This window comes from Heterocephalus glaber, unplaced genomic scaffold, assembly GCF_053883595.1.
Source record: "Heterocephalus glaber isolate CG9 unplaced genomic scaffold, H.glaber_assembly_v1.0 deba00000943, whole genome shotgun sequence".
In the NCBI taxonomy this organism is placed as follows: Eukaryota; Metazoa; Chordata; class Mammalia; order Rodentia; family Bathyergidae; genus Heterocephalus; species Heterocephalus glaber.
In genome coordinates, this window is record NW_028258175.1 from 2,933,548 (window position 1) to 2,950,995 (window position 17,448).

The 17,448-nt window shown below is 42.5% G+C and overlaps 1 protein-coding gene across 3 annotated transcripts in view; it reads left to right on the plus strand.

The window, feature by feature from the left end:
* Window positions 1–226: 226 nt before the first annotated feature.
* Window positions 227–17,448, plus strand: part of Nsmce1 (NSE1 component of SMC5/6 complex) — a 36,148-nt gene continuing 18,926 nt past the window's right edge. The window contains exons 1-2 of one of the 3 annotated variants that reach the window (XM_087208854.1): window positions 227–322; window positions 9,223–9,369. In XM_087208854.1, the coding sequence (XP_087064980.1) occupies window positions 9,255–9,369 (115 nt within the window). In that variant the 5' untranslated portion in view covers window positions 227–322; window positions 9,223–9,254. Of the gene's footprint in view, window positions 896–9,222; window positions 9,370–17,448 lie in introns of all 3 variants that reach the window. The other 2 variants (XM_087208855.1, XM_013076437.3) reach the window with 2 other exon arrangements.

The window sequence follows — 17,448 nt, forward strand, 5'->3', positions numbered from 1 at the left end:
CTTGCCTTCCGTAGGGATTTTCTCTGGGTTGTGACAGGCGGAGGGGAATACGTGGAAGCCTATTCCCGTAAGTACTTCCAGCCGCGTGGGAAACTGCGTAGCTCAGGAAACCGGTTAGGTCGGGGCCAGCCCACGGATCCCGAAACACCTTGGCGACCGCGCGGGAGGGCGGACCGGAAATGAGTCACCGTTGGGCGGGGAGTCTGCCAGCAGCCACCAATGGGAGCGCCGTATTCGCGTTCGCCCCGCCCCAAGGGATGCCGGAAGTCCGCCTTCCGGCCACAGCCGCCTGCAGTCTGAGCAGCGTTGGGTGCTGTGCAGGGTAAAGTTCCGGTGCGCGAGCGGGAGGCTAGCAGGGAAGGAAGAGGCGTACGGAAAGATGGGGGGACAGACGAAGGGCGGGGTTGGGCGGAACGGGCATGGGGACGAGGCCTAGGGTCGGCCGTGTGCGCAGCTGGGCGCTGGGGGCTCTCGAGCTTCTCCGAGGGTGACGGGGAAACTGAGGCCCAGAGGAGTGGGGCAGAGGCTAGCAGAGCGGGACTTAGCCCCGCAGAACACACGCACACACACACACACGCACAGTTACAGACAGTAACCCTAAATTGAGAAGATACCCTAGTCATACCAATAGGTGAAAACCGCCGAGCCCCAGAGTAGCAGCAGTCGTTGCCCCCGCCCCCAGTGGTGTGCCTGCGTGTACAGGTCTTGTTTTGGAGAAGGCCACAGGCCCCCCCCCCCCCGAGGCTGGATGTGTTCGGAGTCCAGACTGCTCGGATTTGGAGAGGAACTGGGGCACCGATCGGCACGTCCCCAGCGGGCCTGGAGCGCAGTCCGGCACAGCCTGGAACAGGCCTACTGCCCAAGGGAGCACGAACCCTGAACAGCCCTCCTTTAGGTCAGGTCACGTTTTCACACCTGAGAAGGAAGATTTTGTTTTCAGGCTTTTGTAATGTGAGAACTGTTCACTCATTTTTCTTGCTTACCTGGTCTTGGGAGTGCGTGGAGAACAGAACCGTGCTTGTGAGTTGCCGCCTAGTCTGTCACTCCTAACGGTCACCTGCACCCTCTTAGCCTTAGTTTCCTCATCTGTAAAATAAGGTTCACTTGAGGAATAAACGAGGCTGTGCACGTGAAGCTCTAGCATACGACCGAATGAGAAGACAGAGCTTCCTTATTACACAAACATTTCTGCCTTAAAACTATTTGGGTCGGTAGTACCTGTCAGCGGTTATCCACCTCCCACAGGCTCTCTTCATAGAGACAGCTGACAGAGTATGCGTAAATAAGCACATTCATATTTATGCATCTCTTCCACTTCCGCCCTACACCTTGTCCCAAATGGAAGTATTTGAACCTGTTCTATACCTCATTCCTCTTTATTAACATTTGTGTCCGATGTTACTTGACGGGGTCACATCTTTCTCTTTCTTGATTATGATATATAATATGTCTGTAAAAGTTGCGCAGCTGGCACAATGGCACAGGCCTATAATCCCAACTACTTGGGAGGCTGAGGTAGGAGGATGGAAAGTCTGATTCCAGTCTGGATAATTTAGGGAGACCCAGTCTCAGAATATAGGTAAATAAGAAGGGCTGGGCATATAGCTCAGTTGTAGAATGCTTGCCTAGCATGTGGGAGATCCTGGGTTCAATTGCCAATCTCCCCCTCCCCATGAAAAGCATGTAGAAATGTAAACTTAACAAAGGCTATTATCTGGCCAGGGGTAGTGATGCGTACTGTACCTATAATCCCAGCATTTGGGAGGCTGAGGCATTATTGCCTGAGCCATGCAGTGGGTTCAAGGCCAGCCTGGGCGGCATAGGGAGACTGTCTCAAAAAAAGAAAAAAGCTATTATTATACCACCAAAGCCCCCATTGAATAATTTCCTTTCCCAAAGATAACTACTGTCCTAAATATTTTGTACCTTGTTTTTCTTTTTACTATCTATATGTTTCTCTAATGAATACAATATATGGTTTTGGATTTTATCTAAGTGGTGACCTAGTATACATATGGTGGCTTGCTTTTTGCATAGAGCATGTTTTTTAGAAACATCTGTTGATGTGACTAGCTCTCCATCTTGATTACTGTTTTGAATTCCATTGTATGATTATAATCAGTTTATACTGCCATTCTTCAGTTGATAGGTCTTAGTACTTCTGCCAGACTTTTGTAGACATACAAATGTGTTTTCTGGGGCGAATGAGGACGGTTCTGTAAAGTACATATCTAATAGTGGGTTTCTGAGGATATGCTAATTTGCTTGTAAGATCAGATTGTTATCTGAAGTGGTTATTAAGAATTTAGGCTGGGGCTGGGGATTTAGCTCAGTGGCATCGAGCCTGCCTGGCAAGTGCAAGGTCCTGAGTTTGATCCCCGGTACCAAAAAAACCCCCCAAAAACTGTACTCATCAGCAGTGAAGTAGAGTTTCAGCCTTCAGCCATTCTTTAGAACTCTTGCCTATCTGGTGGTGGGTAAGACATTATTTCACTGGCTTAATATCCATTTGCCCAGTAACATTGAGATTGGGGATCTTTTTAAATGTATTTATTAATCACTTGTACATCCTCTTTTTTTATGAAATTCCTTTTGTCCATTTTTTCCTCTTACTGTTGTCTTTCCCATCCTGATTTGTGAGAGTTCTTTAGGTACTCTTGAGAATGAATATTTTGTGGCTCAGATGTATTTCAGATCTTTTAGTTTGTAGCTTTGCATTTCCTTCCACCTTCCCTCCTTCCCTCACCCTCTTTGATTGAACAGTTTCTTAATTTTAAAAGTCAATTTCACCAATGTTTTGTAGTTTTTACTTTTTGTATATTTTAAAGAACTCTTTCCTATCCTTGGGTTTTATAGTTTTTCTTTATGAGACTTAACCCTCTAGAATTGATTTTTGTATTCGGTGTGAGGTAGGGATCAAATTTAATTTTTTTCACATATGGATAACTAGTTGTCCTAGCACCTTTATGGAAAAGTTTGTTTTGATATGGAATTCATGTCAGATATACATATGTATATCTTCCTGTTGTAGTTCTGTATTTATTCCATTGATCTGTCACTCTCTGTACCATCACCATAATTTATTCATCACTCCAATTTTATGATGTCATGATATCTGGTAGATACCAAGGTCTCCTACCTTTTATTTCTCCAGGAATGTCTGTTGTTTTGACTTAAGGTTTTCTGTATAAGCTTTTCTATGTAAATTTTAGAATCATTTCATCAAATCACATACAGACACATTGATAAAGCCTGCTGGAATTTTGATTGGAATTGCATTGATCAATTGGGATTTTTTTTTTTGGTACTGAGGATTGAACTTGGGACCTTGCTTGCCAGGCAGGCAGTGGGATCAGTTGGGATTTTGAAGTGATTGTTTTCAACATTTCATCTTTAAGTTTTCTGTAGGTGTTTTATAGATCTCATTTAGTAGATAACAGAAATTTCCTTTGGGCTAAGGGTACTTCAGTGGTAGAGTGCTTGCTTAGCATTAGTGAGGCCCCAGGTTCCATCCTCAGCACCACCTTCCCCAAGTCCATATTAGTATGAATAAATGTGAATTTTATCAAGTACTTTTTTACATCTATTAAAATGATCATACGCTTTTTTCTTTGTAAATGTGGAGACTTGCATCGATTGATTTTTAAATGTTAAACCATTGCTGAAATAAACTCACCGATCATATTCCATTCTCTTTGCATTGCTGGATTTGGTTTAGCATTTTGCTTGGGACTATTATAGCTCTTTTCCTCAGAGGTAGCGTGTGTATAATTTTGTTCGTGATTTTCCTTTTGTTGAAGTCCTTGTTAAATTTTAGTGCCCAAATAATGTCAGTCTTATTAGTTGGGTTGGGGAGAATTGACTCTGGTTGTGGGACGATGTGTATAACTTTTGAAATTACTTGTTTCCAGAATGTTTGGTAAGACTTTCTGATAAGATTTTTTGGGACCTAAAGTTTTCTTGGCAGAAAGATGGATTTCTCAGAATGTTTTTAATGGCTCTAGGACTTAAGTTTTCAAATAATTGTTTCATCAGTTTTAAATGAGTTTCCTATGACTTTGTACTTATTTAAAACTTCAGATTGTTATAAATTGTTAATATCTTTCAAAAATATTTGTGTCACATGCAATTGGTTTTTTTTTTTTTCATTCCCAATATTGTTTATTTGTAAATGTTCTCTTAGGGAATCTTGTCAGAACTTGTTTCCTCTCATTGTTTTTTCAGATATTTTTGGCTTTTTTTCTATGTGTGAGTGTGGTAGTGAGAATTAAACTCAGAGCTACTTGAACACAGGGCAAGCTCTCTACCACTGAACTGCACCCCCCGCCCATGTTTTGATTTTGTTGATCTCCTTAGGTACAGATTTATTTTCTGTTGTATTAATTTTTGCTCATTATTTTCTTCCTTTGACATTGTTCAGATTTAATTTGCTGTTCTTTTTATACCATCTTTAATAGGATGCCTAACTCATTAATTTTCAGCCCCTTCCTTTAAAAAATATAAATGTTTAAGGCTATTTCCCACTGCTGCTTCATTTGCTTCCCACCAGTTTTTTTTTTTTTGCCCTTTATTAAATTCTTTTATTGGTACATTGTAGGTATACAACACAATTACATTTCTCATTGGGAATTGTACCTTTACATAATGCATCTTGGTTCTTATTTTTCCCCCTTTCCTAGCCCTCCCTTCAACCCCTCCACCCTTCCCAATTTACAAAGACTTTATTTCCATTTTTTCCCATTTCTCGTAACTTTTCCTTTCCCTTCTTTCCTTTCCCCCACACCTCCCATTTCCCCTACCCCTTTGGACCTTTTCTTCCTGTTTTGCATTATCGATTATTCATTCTAATCATTGGTACATTTTAGGTACACAATATAATGACATTCATCATTGGAAATTTGCACCTTTACATAGTCTCTCTTGGTTCTTATTTTTCACCCTTGCCTAGCCCTCCCTTCAACCCCTCCATTCCTCCCTATTTACAAAGATTTTGTTCCTATTTTTCCATTTTCTCATATTAATCCCATTCCCTTCTATCCTTTCCCCTAGCCCTCCCACTTCCTTCCCCTTTGCCCCTTTTCTTCCTATTTCACATTACCTATTATACATTTTAGTCCTTATTTACACTTTCAGTTTCTCACACCAGAGAAACTATTTGGTATTTATACATGTGTGTCCTATTTATTTCACTTAAGAGTATTGCCTCAGTGTGCATCCACTTAGCTATAAATGTCTCTAATTTCTCATTTTTTATGGCTGAGTAGTACTCCATTTTATAAAAAAAATACATTTTCTTTATCCAGTCTCCAGTTGATGGGCATTTGGGCCGTTTCCAAGTTTTAGCTATTACAAACTGTGCTGCTATGAACATGGGTGCACATATATCACTGTGGTATGATTCTTTTAATTCTTTGGGGAAGATCCCCAGCAGTGGAATAGCAGGGTCAAATGGGACTTCCAGCCCTAGTTCTTTGAGGTATCTCCATACTGATTTCCACAGTGGTTGCACCAGTCTACACTCCCACCAGCAGTGGAGCAGGGTTCCTCTTTCCCCACAGCCCCGCCAGCATTTGTTCTTGGTTGATTTCATGATAGCAGCCATTCTTTCTGGAGTGAGGTGGAATCTCAGCATTGTTTTCATTTGCATCTCTCAAATGACCAGTGAGGTTGAACATTTTTTCATGTATTTATTTGCTATTTCTACTTCCTTGTCTGAGAAATGTCTGTTCATTTCAGATGCCCGTCTTCGGATTGGGTCTTTATTCCGACCAGTTTTTATGTGTAATGTTTTGGGATTATTCCATCCAATATCGCTTTGATTTTCATTAATAATTTCTCTTTGATAATAGATTATTTAGAAGTGTGTTTCTTAAATTCTAAACCAGTGGAGTTTTTCTGGTTATCTTTTTGGTACCAGTTTCCAGCTTTCTTCCCTTGTATTAGAGTACTTGGTCTGGATGAGATCCATTCTTTAAACTTTGTAACATTCACTTTCTGGCCCACTTTTGGCCACTGGCATAGTTGTTCGGTGTGTCCTTGAAGAATCTGTCCTGTGGCTGTTGGGCACAGTGTTTTATGCATGTCCATCGGGGAAGCTTGCCTGTGTTACAGAACTTCTCTCACCATTGATGATTGTTTTGTTCACCATCAGTGAAGGAGAGAGGGGTGTGTTGGAATCCTCCACTGGTGTTGTGGAGTTGTGTTTATCTTGCAGTTCCCATGGTCTGACCGTAATTGTCTTGAGGTTCTATTATAAACTGCATAAACATTTTAAATCATTATATCTTCTTTTGGATTTAACCTTTTTAAAGGGTATTTTTGATGACCTTCTTTATCTCTTGGAAACCTTTTTGCTTTAAAGTCTATTTTGGCTCATATTAATAAAATCCTATCAGTTCATATAAATTTACAGATTATATCTCTATCCTTTTTGAATTTTTCAGTGTTCTTATATTTTAGAAGTAACTCAATATCTGGCTAGATTTTATTCTTTATTAATTTGACTAGTTTTAAAATCTGACCTAACAGTCCTTGTCTTTAAATCAGCACATTTAGTCCATTTTTGCTTATTGTTATCACTAATTTAATGGGATTTATTTATCCTAACTTCTTTCTTTCTTTTCCTTTTTTTTTTTTTTTTGAGACGAGGATTGTTATGTAGTTAGGTGGGCTTTGAGGTTACTGTGTAGCCCAGGCTGGCCTTGAATTCATGGAGATCCTCCTGCCTCAGCCTCTGAAATGCTGGGATTACAGCCGTGCACTACCATGCCTGGCCCTAGTTTATTTCTTATGGTTCTGCTGTTTTGTTTTATTTTTTCCTCATTTGTTGCCTTCTTTAGGACTAATTGATTATTTTTCTCATTACATTACTAATTTGCAAATTATATACTCTATTCTTGTTTTTAAAAAAAGTGCTAGGGGCTGGGGATTTAGCTCAGTGGTTCTGCTGCCTGCCTTGTAAGTGCAAGGTCCCGAGTTCAATCCCCAGTACCAAAAAAAAAGGTGCTTACTCTAGAAATTATGAAATGAAAGTGTAAAATTCATAAACTTTTTATTTTGCTCACAATCGTCATGAGGATATTAGAACACTAATTATAGTGAGGGGCCAGGGATTTAGCTCAGTGGTTTCGCTGCCTGCTGTGCAAGCTCAAGGACCCAAGTTCGATCCCTGGTACCAAAAAAACAAAAAAAAAACACAACAAAAAAGAGACTAATTATAGTGAGTACTCACCTCTCAATTTACGTGCTATCATTTTTGTGTATTTTAATTTTAAAAGTCTCACAGATACTCCTTTTACTGTTTTGTATAATAACAGATCAACTTGAATTTAATTGTTCCTTTACCAACTTTGCTTTTCATTTTCTTTCATTGTAGACTTTACAACTTGTTTCTCTTTTACCCTGAAGTACTTGCTTTGGTATTTCCTTAGTGAGGATCTGTTGGTCATTTAACCTTCCTGTTTTTGTTGTTTGGGGATATTTTATTTCATCCTGAGTCCTCAGTTGAATACTGAATGCTGAATTGAGAGATGGCTGGCTGTCCCAGCCTATTGGCTGTGTTTTTTGGCTGTCATGGGTTTCCGTGATGGCTGTTGTAAAGTCAGTTGTCAGCCTTAGTTGTTGCTCTTTTGAAAGTCAACTGACCTGTTCTCTGTTTTTTTTCTTTTTCTTTTGTGGTACTGGAGACTGAAATGAGGACCTTAGCCCTGAACTGCATCTCCTGCCCTTTTTAACTTTTTTTTTAAAATTTTGAGACAAGGTCTTACTAAATCACTGAATTACCCAGACTAGGCTTGAATTTGTGATCCTAATGGCTAAGCCTTCTAGAATGTGTGCTGGGATTACAACTATGTGCTACCACGCCTGGCTCTGGCCTAGTCTTTGGTTGCTTTTAGTCTTTGATATTCTATGCTTTTCTATCATGGGCCCAGGAGGATATTTTAAAATCTATCCTCTTCGAGTTGGGTGTGGTGCTGCACGCCTGTAATCCCAGCACTCCAGAGGCAGAGGCAGGAGGATTGCCAAGAGTTTGAGGCCAGTCTGGGCTACATAGGGCGTTGGAGGCCACCCTGAACTGCATAGTGAGACCCTGTCTCAAGACAAAAAAAAGAAAAAGAGAGAGAACGTGAATAAGCATTTTTGTGTCCCTTTTGTGCACTGGGCTCTTGACAAGGTTTTGGTGGTCATATCTCACACCTCATTTTATGCCTCAAAGAGATACATTGTCCTCCCTGCTTTGTGGCCGAGCAGACAGAGCTTTAGGGAGACAGTGGATGTCCTAACATGGTTCCATCCTCCATTTGCCTAAGTAACAACTGTGGCATCATCTAAAGTGAATGTTACCACTCAGCCAGAGCCTCCCTGAAGGGTCTCGGGAATCTGTATTATTTAAATGCAAGGTAGACGATTCTTGAGATCAGGCAGGTCTGGCAAGCACTGGCCCCGTCTAGTTTCAAACCCACACTGTCAGGCCCTGCACTGTGCTGCCTTTCAGTGACAAGAACAGGTGTTTTGATCAGCGCTTGTGTCGAATGTTTATCAACTCTGATCTTTGCAGTTTGTGGAAAGATACCATTTTATTAGAGAGCAGGAGATTTTCAAACTAGCCCGCAGTTCTACTGTGACAGTTGATTTATTAGAGGTTTGGGGAGAGGAAAAAGAAATGAACATCTATCATTTTACTAGCAGCTTTCTAAGGAGTGAATGTTTTTATAATTTTGTAGGGAGAAATTTCAGCTAAATTTCTTCAAGTCTGTAGGTCTGGTAATTGGCTGAGTCAAGGTACAGACTCAGTTATTGAGTGGTAAAAATAGCTAGCACCAGTTTAGTGCTTACTAGCTCGGCAGGCTCTTGTTGTATTTACTTGTTTAATCCTTGTAGCAATTCTTTGGAGGACATTTCTATCATTATTCCTGTTTTACAGAACAAAGCTAAAGCATATGGAGAATTCGGTTGCCAGATTTCACAGGTCTCAGAAGTGATGCAGCCAGGCTGTGAGCCCCAGTGCTCTGGCTTCGGAATCTCTGCTTCTCCCCCCTTTCCAGCACCAGTGTGCCTAGCTTGACCTTGACCTGTGTTCTCTTCACCTTTGCAGTAATCATCATGAGGAACATAATTCTAAAAACCACCATGAATTTATCCCTCTTAACATAAATTAATACAGAACCTAGAGCACTGCTTTTGTGTGCTTGCCGGTGACTGGATTCCATGTCCTCCTCTCAGCTCCTGTACACAGACAAGGCAGTGCCAGAAGAATGGGCACCATGACCGATGTGCACCGGCGATTCCTGCAGCTGCTGATGACTCACGGTGTGCTGGAGGAATGGGACGTCAAGCGCTTGCAGAACCACTGCTACAAGGTTCACGACTGTAAGTGTCATTTCCCCGTTCCCCGAATGCCGTGGTGGAGTGTTGATCAGGAAACAGTGACACTGGTGTAACACCCTGTCTGACAAGCTTACTCCAGCCTATCTTTCTGTTCCCATCCTTTCCCTCTCCCGGTCAGTCTGACATCCAGCTCAGTAGATAAGATCTTGGATTCTAAAAGTGTAAAGTCTATTCCCTCCAAGGCTCCATCCTATTTCCTTGTCTCTAACTGGGGACAGTGATTGTACACAACACATGGGATGGTTCAGAGAATTAAGAGATGTGATGCATTCGGGACACCTGGCACAGGCAGAGCTCAGCTGGCTGTTGTTTGGAAGAGGCCCGCTTAGCACAGTGGTCAGTGGTATAACCTCTGGCTCAGCCAGCCCTGGAGAGAGTGCTGTCCTGCCCATGCCAGCGGTAGGCACTTGGATCGTCTTCTCTGAGGGTCACTGCGAGGCGAACACAGGTAGTGTCTGTGAAGATGTGGAATTGGGGCATGGTGTCTACGAAGTTCTCAGTAACTGGAGAGAACAGTGGAAGCCATCAGATCAGTGCTATGGGCTCAGTGGAATCAGATCGGCAGGTCTTGTCAAGTGCCAATGTGGGTAAATCTTGCTGAAAGAAGGAAACTTGATAAGTTACTGTATGATGTCATTGTGCTCAGTTTTTTATGAAGTACAAAATGATTTTTGTTGCTTAGGAATACATCTGTAAGTGAAAGGATGAAAGTGAACTGAAAAGGGGCTGTGCCCTTGGGAGGTGCTTGCCTGTGGGCCGGGGAAGGAGTGGGAGTGGGTGCCAAGCGGAAATGACAGGGCTCTTCATCTTTTTCCTGTTTTGTTCTTTTTTAATTTTTTAAAGTTTTTCTTTATTTTTCTGGTATGGGGCCAGGGGGAGCAAATTCAGGGCCTTAAGCTTGTGAGGCAGGCGAGGTGCCACTGATCTAAATCCCAGGCCCTTGTTTTGTTTTTTTTTTAAATGAAGACTTAAAGCAAATGTGACATTGTTAGCATTGTCACTTCTGATTCACGGGAATATAAGTATTTGCTTTTTATTTTGCATTTTTGTTTTTTTCTCTGTATTTTTAGTTTTCAAGAGAAAAGTAGAAAAAAATAACATAGAGGTGAGCGGAGCCAAGAAGAGTGAGAAAAGGGTACAAGGTTTGGGGCCACAAAGCACACAGGAGAATGGACACGAGAGAGGCAGGGTGCCGAATTTCAATACTGCAGTTTCTGTAGCAGGCTAGAGTTAGGAGCCGGGTCCCGCAGCCTGAGGGATGGATGGCAAGAAGAAGGGGAGACAGTGGATATAGAAACAAATATTCTTTCACGATGTGCAAAAGAAAGAGGAATGGAAGAAGGAGGCATGCAGTGCATTCTGTAGAGGCACAGGTAGAATTCTGGCACCTTGACGTGCAGGAGCAAGTCATAGGTTTGGAGGGTCCTGCAGTAAGGAACCCTGCTTAACTCTGTTTACCTCTCTGTACCTGAGCGTCAGTGACCACTAAAGGTATATTTTGGGAAAGCCTAGGCAGAATGTATGAAGTATGGGAAGAAACAGTTCTTTGGGTGTGAAGTTTTCTGATCCTGAAGAGCTCTGTGCACCGCAGGAATGGTCCTGTGTTTAATCCTGGGGACAATGCAAGCCTCTGAAGGAGCTGGAAGCAGGAAGTGGTACTGGGTGCTGTTTGGGGCTGTCGCTTTAGTGAAGGCTCGTGTCAGTCACGGCCTGAACGATGCTGGTGGGGGTCTTCACTGAGGGGAGTGTGATACCTTTCAGCCTTCTTTTTCTGGCTCTTCAAAACATCCACCAGAACTTAAACCTGCCACTCAGCATCCTTCAGCGATGGGTGGAAAAGGTTGGGTAATCTCCTCTCTGCACTTTGTCCTTTTAGTTTCTCTTTGGAAGTCCCAAATGTATGCAGTGATATCGCTGGGGAAGTTTCGCAGTTGGTGCAAGGAGCTACGTGATACCTTAGTACTCAGAACGAAAGTGTTTTTGTCTTTATTTGACCTTTAAAATTGGGCTGAGCTAACTGAGGAAAGTCCTGTGCAGTGTGTCTAGGAATTGGCTTGCAGTAGTCACCCGTCGTGTTCGGGGGTAAAGTCTCAGACCCCTAGCGGTTGCCTGAAACTGGATAGTACCAAACCCTAAATATGTGGTTTTCTTCCAATATACACATGCATACCCATGATACAGTTTCACGTGAAAGGTGCAGCAAGAGATTGCCAACAATAGCTGGTAATAAAATAGGACAGTTACCACACTCTTCTGTCATAATAGTTATTATTGGTAAATGTGTAGTGTGTGTGTGTGCTCGTGCTATCTCATACCTTACTTTTCTGTATTGCCCCTGACTGTGGTTCACCGTTCACCCGGGATGAGTAAAACAGCAGAAAGGGAAACCAGGGATAAGACAGGACTTCCATTTTCTTCACTTCATGTGTCTTTTTTTTTTTTTAATCCAGATAGGGTTATGGCTCTGGTGATCAGGATATAACTGTAGTCAGTTTTCTCCTATCATTAAAAACAAAAACATGAAAAAACTTGTTCTGGGCCCAGAGATGCACACTTGTCATCCCAGCTGCTCAGGAGGCTGGGATGGGAGGCTCTGTTGAGTTCACAAGTTTGAGAACACCCTTAGCAACATAATGAGACTCCACCTCAAAACCAAAACCAAATAAAACAAGAAGTTTGTTCCCAAGCATTCTTGTTACTTACAAGCTGCAATATTCGTCTCCTTCAATACAGTATTCTGTATTGAAGAGATGCCCAGGAAAGTCTCCATACCAACGGGAAAAATGCTTTGCTTCTGAGAGAACTGTCAGACGCAAGAGGAGTGAAACCACAAGGTATTCTAATTGCCCCTTCCTGGGCTTGGCCAGGCCTCAAAGCACTCCTGACTTTGGGTGTCTGTTTGGGCTCTCTTCTTAACTGTCCTCTGGCTAGTGAAGAGTTTAGATTCATTCTGAAGTCCCAGTGCAGACTTGGGCCTGGCCTTTCGGAAAGACGTGGGGGACCTGTGTTCTTAGAGGAGCTTAGGTTTTGAATGTGGGTTGCAGTTGTGTGTGTATCAGTTCATCCAGCAGAGCTTCTTGAGTGTCTCATGTGGGCTGGGCTCTGTGCGGGGACTGATGACCTTGAGGCAAAGTGTTTGCCTTGCCTTGGGTCCTGTGAGTCATTCAGACCAGGAGTCGGATGACTCTACTAGAAGCCCTTGCTGGTGGGCATCATAGGAAGCCTAGATAGCCATGTGGTAGTGTTGAAGACGACTCAGGTTGCAGATTTCCAGTTTTGGTCAAGATGGAATAACGAGGACCAATACACTTTCCTGCCTGACACCATCTAGAAATGGACAAAATGGACAAAATATATTAAATACTGGACATTACTCAGTGGGTGGACAGTCACACACACACACACACACCCACACACCCACACACCCACCCCCCCCACCCCCCCCACCCCCCCCCCTCACCCCCTCACCCCCTCATGCTGGGGACCTGGGGATGGAACCTAGGGCCTTGCGCATGTGGCCCGTGCCCTACTAGTAAGCTACATCGCCTGCCCAAGAGCGATCTCTTGAGAAACATGTAATGAGATTTTTTTCCCGTTTCTGACACTAAATAGCTGGTATCTTTTCCAATGCTACTGTCCCCATTCTCCGGATATTAACTGGGTGCCCAACAGTTCATTTTCATTCTCACACTGTTTACCTGGAGTTAACCTCAGATTCCATAACTCGAAGGGGCCCAGTCTCGCAGACTGCCCGAGCTTCAGATGCCAGCAACAAGTCCCTGGCCACCTGTACTTCTGACAACTGGCTGTACATCCGGGGTTTCCATGACCCTCTCCTTGCCTCCTTCCTTGTGTTTGATAACTTGCTGGAACGACTTGCAGGACTTGGGAAGACACTTTCCTTACCTTTATTAGTTTATTCTAAAGGATGCAAGTCAGAAGTAGCCAAAAGGGCAAGGTTGGGAGGTGGAGGTGGTGTGTAACACCTGTGCCCCCTCTGAGTGCACTGCCCTCCCTGCACCTTGATGTGTTCAACAACCCAGTTCTCCAGATCTGGTCACTGGGGTGTCATGGAGATGTCAGTATGTAGATATCGATTAGTGTGTTCCTGCCAGCTTGAACCACCAGTGATAATGCATGGCTCTTCCATCAAGTGGCTTGAACCACCCCATGGGACTGACCCATGCCGCCCAGTGGCACAGTTGTGCATGTACCACCGGTGGTTCAGAGCCACCTGGCAGAGAGACAAGCGAATTATGGCCCGTTAGAGTGTGCTGAATCTTTAGCCAGCAGTGATGAACTCAATCTAGCCCCTGTCTTCAAGGGTGGGCTGAAAGTCCCAAGCCTCTAGTCCAGGTTTGCAGTTTCTGGTGAGCAGCCTCACCCTAAGCTGCGGAGGGGCCGCTCAGAGTTGCCTCTCTGCAGCAAGAGATGGTTCCAGCATCACCCTTCTCATGCAGGAAGCCCCAAGGCTTTTAGGGTGCTGAGCCTGGAGCCGGTGAGACCAAGTGTCTTTTCTTCCACAGTAGGCCTAGGTGAGCACTAACTTGTCTCTGCTCATTTTCTGGCAGGGATTCGCAGGCCAGGGCCCTGGGGGTCCCAGCAGAGCTCAGCTGACTCCCTGAGTTCCGAAGGAGATGAGCGTTCAGAAGGACAGGCAGCTAGAATTTGCACGGGAGAGTACTTGTACCGGATGTAGGCAAGAGATGCACAGAGAGAAAACTTGAGGGTCTTCCGTAGCACCCCCTGCGAGGATCCAGTTGAGAAGTGACCAGCAAGGGGTTACCTGAGGCCAGGGCAGAAAATAGTTGAAAGGATTAGAGAATAGTACTGGATGTGCACAGGGACTGGGAATAGTACTGGCTCTAGGCCCTAATGGTGTCTATCAAGTATTTAAGGAGGAAATATAGGTTGAGCATTCTTAATCTAAAGTGCTCCAAAATCTGAATCTTTGTGAGCACCAGCAGGATACCACACGTAAAAAATTCCGCACCATGTATATTTCATACACAAAATTATTAAAAATATGATATAAAATTGGGCTGGGGATTTAGCTCAGTGGTTCAGGCTCCTGCCTCACAAGCGTAAGGTCCCGAGTTCGACCCCCAGTACCAAAAAAAAAATATGATGTAAAATTACCTTCACGCTCTGTGTAAGAGGTACATATGAAAACATAAATGAATTACCTGTTTACACTTGGGTCTTATCCCCAAGATATCTCATTATATATATGCAAATATTGTGATATCTGAAAAAAATACAAAATTGAAAATATTTCTGGTCCCAAGCATTTCAGAGAAGGGATATTCAACGTGTACTACCAAAATTCTTCAGAAAATTGAAGAGAAGGGAAAACCTCTCAATTCATTTTATGAGTTGTTTGTTCTGAAACCAAAAGATATTGCAAGAAAAGAAAACAACCGGGCCAGGGATTTAACTCAGTGGCTCCGCCACCTGCCTCGAAAGGGCAAGGGTCCTGAGTTCGATCCCCAGTACCAAAAAAACAAAAAACAACAAAAAAAAGAAAACACAACCATGATCCCTCATGAACATAGATGCTAAAATTCTAAATACTGTTTTGGCAAATATAACTCCCAGAATATTTAAGAAGGCTGATATTTTATGACCAAGTGGGGTTTATCCCAAGAATGCAGGTTTGGTTTAGTATTTGAAAGTCATAATTCATCATATTAACAAACTGAAAAAAATCATAATCATTTTAATATCACAGAAGAAGTTGCTGACAAAATCTAGTGTCTCCCCGGGCGTGATGTAGCAGAAATTTCTTACAGGAAACTAAAGGGATTGCGAGGAGCAGGATACACAGACCTTGGGGCTTAGAGCCGGAGTGGGGTTGACAACTATCTGCACTGAGTTAAAAACAAAGAGAAAAACCAACTCAGTATCTGTCCCTGATAAATACCCACTGCAAGGTGGGGAGAGAAGGAGACTAATTTAACTTGATACAGGACGTGTCTAAAACCCACAGCCAACGTCACTGTAATGGCGGAATACTTTGCTCCTAATATCAGGAAAAGACGAGAATGTCTATCTTACCATTGCTATTCAACATTGTGCTGTAGGTTCTAGCCTCTGCACTTAGGCAAGAAAAAGAAAGAGAAAGTATTTGGATTGGAAAGGAAGATGGAAAACTGCCCATCTACTCATAGACAGCATGGTCACCTATGTAGAAAATCAGATGCGGTATACAAAAAAACTGCTAGAACTAACATGAATTTAGTTACATTGCAGAGTATGAGATCAAAGCCTCATATCAGTTGTATTTTTATGTACTAGAAATGAATAATGAGAAATTAAATTTTAAAATGACACCATTCAAGCTAGCACCAAAAATACCAAATTCTTAGGAATAAATCTGATGAAAATACGTGAGATCTGCACACTGAAAACTACAAAGCCTTGCTGAGAGAAATCAAGGGGATGTAAGTAAATGGAGAGACAGGTCATGTTGGTGGGCAGAGCAACTCAGTGTTGCAAAGATACCGGTTCCCTTCAAATATATCTGTAGATTTAAATCAATCCCAATCAGGTCCCAGGAGCTTTTTATAGAAACAGCCCATTGCTTCTGAAATTCACATATATATAAATGACCTAGAAAAGCCAAAACTACTTTGAAAAAGATGACTAAACTTGCAGAGCTAACATTGCCTGATTTCAAGACTTCAACTATATAGCTACTGTATCATAACCATAATGGTAGTGGTAAAAAGGTACAGATTAATGGAATGAAATAGAGTCTAGAAATAGACCCACACATAGATGGGCAGCTAATTTCTGACAAATGCAGGAGCAGTTCTGTGGAAATAGCTCTTCTGTAAATGGTGAGAAAAAAAATGAACCTTGAGTCATACTAAGTACAATATACAGAACTTTATTTATTTATTTTTTTGGTACCGGGGATCAAACTCGGGTCCTTGTGCTTGCGCAGCAGGCGGCAAAACCACTGAGCTAAATCCCCAGCCTGAGAATTTAACTTTAAGTGAATCATAGACCTAAATGTAAAACCTTAAACTGTAAACGCCTGTAAGAAAACATAGGAGAAAATGTTTGTGACCTGGAGTTAGGCAAAGATTCCTTGAACTAACACCAAAAGTATGAGCATAAAGACCAAGCTTATAAATTGGACTTCAAAGTTAAAAACTTACACCTTTACATTGCTTTTTTTTTTTTTTTTTTTTTTTTGGTACCGGGGATCGAACTCAGGACTTTACACTTGTGAGGCAGACGGTGGAACCACTGAGCTAAATCCCCAGCCCTTGTTTTTTTTTCTTTATCTTTAATAAATGTGAAACTGCCATACACACAAAGAAAGACAAGCAAAATACTGGGAGAAAATATTTACAAATCATATACTTGATAAATGACATCCAGATATATATAGCCCTCAAAATTCAATGATAAGAAATCATACACCCCAATAAAGGATGGCAAAAGAGCTGATGAGTCATTTCCAGGTAAGACATACGGGTGGCAGAGAATCGCAGGAAGAGGTGCATATCATCATTAGGCATTAGAGGAATGCAAATTAAATCCACAGAGATACCACTGAGCACCTGTTAGAATGGCTAAAATTAAACAGTTTGTGCATACTGAGAATTAGCAAGAACACGGAGGAACTGGAACTCTCATACACTATTGTTGGGAACATAAAATGTTACGGCCATTTGGAAAAGCAGCGTGGCAGTTTCACGGGCTCCAGAGACTCTTCTCGTGGGTCTTTAGTAAGAGAACTGGAAATACGCACCCATGGAGAAGCGGGGACAGAACTCTTCAGACTGGCTTTACCTCTAATGGCCCCCACACTACGATAACCTGATTGTCCCTCACCACGTGAACAGCTAAACGGACCATGGTATGCTCATGTAATAGACTATTGGCAACACAAGACCATGAACTACAGACATTTCTTGTTTACCAACTGAGTCACATTCCTGCGACTAGTCCGTAAGTGAATCAGTCGCTAAATGAGGAATTGTATGTAGTATGTGCATTACTATATTCAGAACAAAGAAATGGTCAAAGGAGACTCCAACTTGATGA